The sequence below is a fragment of the Anastrepha ludens genome, chromosome 5, assembly GCF_028408465.1.
Source record: "Anastrepha ludens isolate Willacy chromosome 5, idAnaLude1.1, whole genome shotgun sequence".
NCBI lineage: Eukaryota > Metazoa > Arthropoda > Insecta > Diptera > Tephritidae > Anastrepha > Anastrepha ludens.
The window spans coordinates 45,928,977-45,935,795 of NC_071501.1; the positions used below are offsets into that span (position 1 = coordinate 45,928,977).

The 6,819-nt window shown below is 35.3% G+C and overlaps 1 protein-coding gene across 1 annotated transcript; it reads right to left on the bottom strand.

Moving 5' to 3' along the window:
• Positions 1-6,035: 6,035 nt before the first annotated feature.
• On the bottom strand, positions 6,036-6,526 carry LOC128863413 (uncharacterized). The gene is made up of 2 exons (XM_054102547.1): positions 6,193-6,526; positions 6,036-6,133 (listed from the first exon to the last, which is right to left on the bottom strand). The coding sequence occupies exons 1-2, from the start codon at positions 6,517-6,519 to the stop codon at positions 6,125-6,127; spliced, it is 336 nt and encodes a 111-aa protein (XP_053958522.1). The 5' UTR covers positions 6,520-6,526; the 3' UTR covers positions 6,036-6,124.
• Between the last annotated feature and the right edge of the window lie 293 nt (positions 6,527-6,819).

Genomic DNA, 6,819 nt, shown 5'->3' on the forward strand with positions numbered 1-6,819 from the left:
AAAATATAAATATTTGTGTAGTCGTGCAGTACTTGCGGAACTCAAGCAGTGATGCTGAAATGAAAAATCGATATAGTGAGAGGAATAGATATTGGTTCAAAATATTAATTTTATGTCCTCCAAAGCATATGCGTTTATGCGTGACGATCTAGGTTTTGCTTTGCCCCATAAGTCGTCTCTTTCGCGTTGGCGCCCCATCAAATATGTTGTTCCGTGGCTCGATGCCAATGTCTTAAATAATTTAGAGAGAATTGTTTCAACTATGTCCGACACCGAACGCATAAGCGTTCTATTATTCGATGAAATCATCATCAAATCAGGCTTGAGCTATAATAAAGCTAAAGATGTTATCGATGGGTTCGTAGACCATGGGGAAGGCCAAGGCGAAAATAAAATTGGGAATAAATGTTCATCTTCTATGGTAAAGGGATTGTGCTCCAAATGGAAATACGTGTTTTCGTATTATATCCATTTCCATCCGTTGTCCATTTTGGGAAAAATATCGCATAACTAAAAAAAATGGGGTTAAATTTGAAAGGTATAGTTGCGGTCAAGGGACCTCCAACACTAGTATCTTTAACACTTTAGGAATTTCTGAGAAGTGCCCCTTTTTCCTGCACGAAGACACAAAGATTTTTTGCATGTACGATTATTGTCACTTAATAAAGTCCGTCCGAAATACCTTAATGAAATATGACATCTTAACATCAGATGGAGTGACAAGCTTCAAGGTGATAAAAAAATATGTATGTATGTATATATGTACGCCGAGGTGCATGCGTATGGGATTTAATTGGAAATTTAACTTGTAAGCGAATACACGAAAAGTAATAGAGTATTCAGTCTTAAGCTGAACGTGTAAATTTAGAAGTGAAGTCAAGCTAGTGTCTTGCCATTTGTTTCTGTTCGAACTCAGAGAGTTATTGTAAGAGATTTCTTTAAATTTTATTCTAAGAAAATTCGTAATAATATTAAGAAATTTCGCCATTTTGTTTAACACTTGCAGACCCTCAAAATAGCCCAATTATCTATTGTCCTTTTTGTGGATGAACGGCACATACAGTCAGTCACATTTAAAGTCGGGCAGATGCATGCGAAAACTTCTAGTCATAATATCTATGTTTTGATGAAAGAAAACACGTTCTACCTTTTTCTGTTTTTTCACAAAAATTGTTTTATTTAAAAACAACAAAAAAAATATATTCCAAGTTGCTTTATAAAATGTTAATGTATAAAAAACTGAAAAAGGCCACTTCTCTGTCTCACATTTAAAGTCGGGCAAACCATGTTTTGCAAATATGCATACCGTTATTTCTAAATTTTCTATATTTGTATTAAAAGTTATTGTTCATTATTGCCTTGTCAATCATTGGGTGAGTTTATAAAAGTATTTTGCAAAATGCCGCGTATTGTTAAACAGTCTACATTGGAGGAACGCAAAATAGCAATTCAACTGCACTTAGACGGAAAATCTGAGCGAGAAATATCGAAATTGATACAAAAAAGTAAGTCAACAGTGCACGATATTATTGCTAGATACAATGAAAATGGTTTCATTGCAAATAAGCATCGTGGAACCCGTCCAAAGAAGCTTTCCTCCAAAGATGAGAGCATGGTGCTAAGGGAAGTGAAGAAAAATTCCTTCATTTCTGCCCCAAAATAAACTGCGATGGTTAAAAACGCTTCTGGGGTAGAGGTAAATCCCGAAACAATAAGAAGACTTCTTCGAAAAAATGATTTTCACGGCCGAGTTGCGCGGAAGAAGCCCCTAATAAGCAAGAAAACCCAGAATGACCGGCTTGTTTTTGCTCGCCAATATATGGCTAAGGATTTCGATTTTTGGAGCACTGGAAGTGGGGGAAAAAATAACAATTTCATGGTTTTAATTTTCATTCTTTAGGTATTATTTACTGACGAAAGTAAATTTAATTTATTTGGATGTGATGGAAGGGGTAAAGTGTGGCGCAAACCAAACAAAGAGCTGGAAGGCAAGAATTTAAGAAAAACGGTTAAACTCGGTGGTGGATCTGTAATGGTTTGGGGATGCATGGCGGCGTCAGGAGTTGGAAAATTGCATTTCATTGATGGAATAATGAATAAACACGTTTATTTAACAATTTTGAAACAAAATTTGAAAGAAAGCGTGAGAAAACTAGGCATCGAAAGTAATTTTCAATTCTACCAGGACAATGATCCCAAACATTCCGCATATGACGTCAAGAGCTGGTTGTTATATAGCTGTCCAAAGGTAATAAAAACCCCTGCACAAAGTCCCGACCTCAATGCCATTGAGCATTTGTGGGACGAATTAGGTCGCCGGATGCAGGAAAGGCAGTGTACATCAATTCAACTCTTGAAAATTGCTCTGCAGGAAGAATGGAATAAAATAAGCCCTGATGTTTGCAAAAAGTTAGTGGAATCGATGCCAAGCCGGCTACAAGCTGTTGAAAAGCAAAAAGGTGGAGCAACGAAGTATTAATTTTGCGTTGTGTACAAATTTTTTCGATTTTTTATGTCGTGCCCGACTTTGAATGTGAGTCTGAAAAGTGACCTTATTTAAGTTAAGCCTTCGTGTATATTTTATAAGAGACTTTGGAATATATTTTTTTTGTTGCTTTTAAATAAAACACTTTTTGTGAAAAAACAGAAAAAGGTAGAACGTGTTTTCTTTCATCAAAACGTAGATATTATGACTAGAAGTTTTCGTATGCATCTGCCCGACTTTGAATGTGAGTGACTGTATAGGTTAGTATTGTATTTTTGTATATTTTCTTTTTCTTGTGCAGGTGTTTTCAATAAGTTCTTTATTAAGTTTTTTTATTATAAGAAACATTATTGTACTAAAAAATATTTTCATTTTTATGTCGTAATTTTTATCAAAAGCTTGTTCGACAAAATCATTTGTAATGAGTCGGTCATCTTCATTCATTGCTCTGAAAGCTGACTCTAGACTACTTATGTATGTAGGTATGTGCTCCACCGTACTGCTGCTAGGTTTACTTTCATTTATGTAGGTGATTTACCCAGGAATCGTCTGCATCTTTGAGGGAATTGCTGGTCATATCGTCTTCATATATACCCAGCGAAGTTTTCAAGACCATCACATTCGAGGTCATGAAACTCTGCTGACTTTACATCGATCGGTCATTGCTCGCAAATAATGTTTTTCAGCATTAAACCTGTAGAAGTAAAAATTAATTAATATGTTATATGTGAAAAACCAAATATTATTACCTGTAAGTCAGCATAAACAGCAACAACATTTCCAGATTTGATGTAGCATCTTCTTCCACATTTGTTGCATTTGTTATCACACCTTCATTTCGTCCAAGTAAGTATCCTCGAAGACGACACTTGAACTCTTGTTGGTCCGGGTGATCATGCAAGCCACCTTTGACTTGAATGATTCCAATTAAATTTCCCAGCACATCCTGGTTCAAATGGTATGTCAAAATGTACCTTATTTTGTATCGGCTTTGAACTCTTTCGTACAACAACTTCAGCGCACTGATCGACTGCGTGATACCTGGAAGTAATTATGCGTATGTAATTATTATGCAAAATTTGCTGCAGAGTGAAATAAATATGTAATATTTTATTTATTTTAGGTACTGGCATAAATATGTTAGGTTTACCCTTTTTAAATGGCAGTAAAGTATTTCTTCCTATCTTCCACCATGTTTTTCACCATTTCTGCAATGCCATCTAATATCTGAACTTGCTCGATAATCGCTTGGCCGTATGCGTGGCAGCGTGTTCTTGAGTCAACACGTGGTATCCTGACGTTCGTCACATGAAACCAGTCCTTAGTCTAGACCTGATATAATTTTACATATAAATTCATTTTACATATAAAAATATGTATGTAAACCTTACTACTTTCCACACTTTCTTGCTGAAATTTTATGAGTTATTGTCAAATCTTTGGAGGTGTATGACAATAAACCAAAAATTATTTGTTTCTTTACAGCTTTCCTTTTAGCATGAACCTTGGTCCAGAATGTGATTACGCAGTAGTTTCAGCATGTGAGGAACGTCTGTAAACACGAAAATTTGCTGCACATCACAAACAAACCTTTTTGTATTCTCGGCGCAATCGACGCCCCACGATGTCCCAAACGAGTTCGATTCCGGCCCAAACCATGACTGATCCTCCATTAAACAACAGGCTGAGTGAAGCTTTGTACAGAACGCTTTCCCCGACGACACCGAACTCGATTTCTTCGGTTATTACCATGCAGGCAAAATCGAGACTCATCGGAAAGTAAAACGTTATACCATTGCCAACATCGGCACACGGACAGGATTTCTAGCTCGCAAACCGCTCGCATGGAGGCGGTTCAGCACCGTATAGCGAGCGATGTTACGGGGTCGTCGACGCTGCCGCTGATGTTGTTGATGTCGACGGTTTGCAAAAGCCTGAGCAATAACGTTTGCAGGAACACCCGGTTCTCGATGAGCACGTCTAACGATTGCCCGATCGTCTCGTGGAGTCGTCACCCGACGTCGATCTTGTCCTGCTTGTCGTCCGTACCCACTGGTTTCCGAAAAACGCGTATAGGCACGAGACACCACTGATGGGCTAACGCCCAGTCTGTTGCCGATATCCCGATACGAGTATCTTTGTTCCACCAAGGTGGGCACACTGCATTATAAATTTACTGCATTACAAATAGCAGTAATCAGTAAAATTTTACTGACAATGAAGTTTAATTTGCATTACCAGTTAACTTTGACTGATTACTGAAAAAAATTTGCAGTAAAAATATTTTTTTACTGATTACTGAAAAAAATTGCAGTCAAAATATTTTTTTACTGATTACTGAAAAAAATTGCAGCAAAATTACTGATAATATAATTTGATTTGCATTATCAGTATAATATTTACTGTTTATGGGAAGTCAAAATGTAATACACTCTCATCACGAAATTCAATCATTTATGTACTCAATAATTCTTTCTTTTTTTTGGTTTCTCTTATTTTCCTAAATAACAAATAACGTATTTTTAAAATATAATACCCCATTACCGTCATCTGCACCTGCAGAACGGTTGTTTTCATTCGCTGGAATTGTAAATCGGTCCAGAAGGCAAAAACTCAGCGATGCAAATTTTGAAATGCTTGTGTTAAGAAAGGCTAATAGCTAATAGCAAATCAAATTATATTAACAGTATTTTTACTGCAATTTTTTTCAGTAATCAGTAAAAAAATATTTTTACTGCAAATTTTTTTCAGTAATCAGTAAAAGTTTACTGGTAATGAAAATTAAATTGCAATATCAGTAAAATATTATATTATATTTACTGCATTTTTACTGTTACTGCAAAGTGCCCACCTAGTAGACGTCTAGTAGACGAGCGACTTCTGTCTCAAATAAATGCCGTCGAGGCATGATCGGAAATATTTTTGTTTGAAAACCATTTTGAATACATAATTTTATCTTGACAAATGATTGGTTTTGAAAAAAACTATTTTTTGGACGTACATTTAGTCAGTAGAAAATTTAATAAATTTATTGCACGAATTCCGTAGATCGAGTACTGAATAATAGGGTGGTTCGAATTCCAACAAATTTTTCAAATCAAATTCTAGTAGTGCGGAAAAGTTGCTATGGAGTAACACAAGTATTTTGGTAAAAAAAAAATTGAAATCGGTTAATATCTTCTGTTCGCGCAACTCACTTAAAGTTTTGAAAATTTTGTCGAAAAATTTTTTTAGAATTATGTTTTAAATGTCGTTTTCCAAAGTTTTACTTATTATTATGTTTAAATTTAATTATTTATAAGGATTAGTTTGTATTTAAACAGTTTATTCATGCATTCTATAAGGCTTTTCACGCTTAGCTTTCCCCAGGATCAACGACGAGGACGTGGTGAAAAATCTGATCCCACTTTTTTTTTTTGTTTTTTTTTAATATTTTATGTTTTTTTTGTTTTTTTTTATATTTTATAATTTTTTTTGTTTTTTTTAATATTTTATGTTTTTTTTGTTTTTTTAAATATTTGTTTTTTGTTTTTTTTAATTTTTTGTTTGCTACTATCATTAAAAAAATTTACGATCGTGAAGATTTGTACAGTGAACTCTCTTTATGCGTTAATTACAAACTGGGATTTGTGATCAAATTTAGGCAAACTAGAACGAGAAAATAAAGTTGACCGTATGTGACCATCCCTATTTTGATAACCACATACCTTGTTCGACGCTTCAGTGACAAGCTTAACAGTTCGCTCTACCGCTTGAGTGTGGCATGGAAAGCTTGACAAGTTCCATTGAGAGATAGATGGTTGGTTATCAATGGAAGATAACAGATCTGCATTTAAGACATTTCTTAGTACTGGAGGAGGTGATAGTATTGTAGAAGACCAGTCGATCATTTCATAGTAATTAGTGGCATTAAAGTTCAGTTTTGGCAAAATGAATGAGTGCACCGAATTCTTCGCAGTAGAAGTTGTCTCTCTGGCTTTTAAAATCCTTTGTACCCCAATCTTACGTACATTCCGATTTTCATCTGTGACCATAGATAAAAGCAAATTTTCGGGATGCGCGAAATAAGCATTGTGTTGTATCACAGGATCAACTACTCTCAGAAGATGTTCTGGTAAGTACCGAGAATTTTTAATCATAGTGAAGACATGTCTCGCACCATCTGCAATTGAATCGTTCAGTTTTATTTGAAACCACATAGGTAAATACACTTTCTTTATAAATGTAACTATGTGAACTAAGTTTTCAGAAGGCTCTTCACTTGATATGTATAATCTCAACGTTCTGTTTCCTAGAGTGAGCCAACGGGCGTGGGAGAGTTTTCCTGGATCTCG

Excerpts from the sequence above, each read along its gene's own strand:
- LOC128863413 (XM_054102547.1), bottom strand. The coding sequence starts at position 6,519 with ATGGTCACAGATGAAAATCGGAATGTACGTAAGATTGGGGTACAAAGG.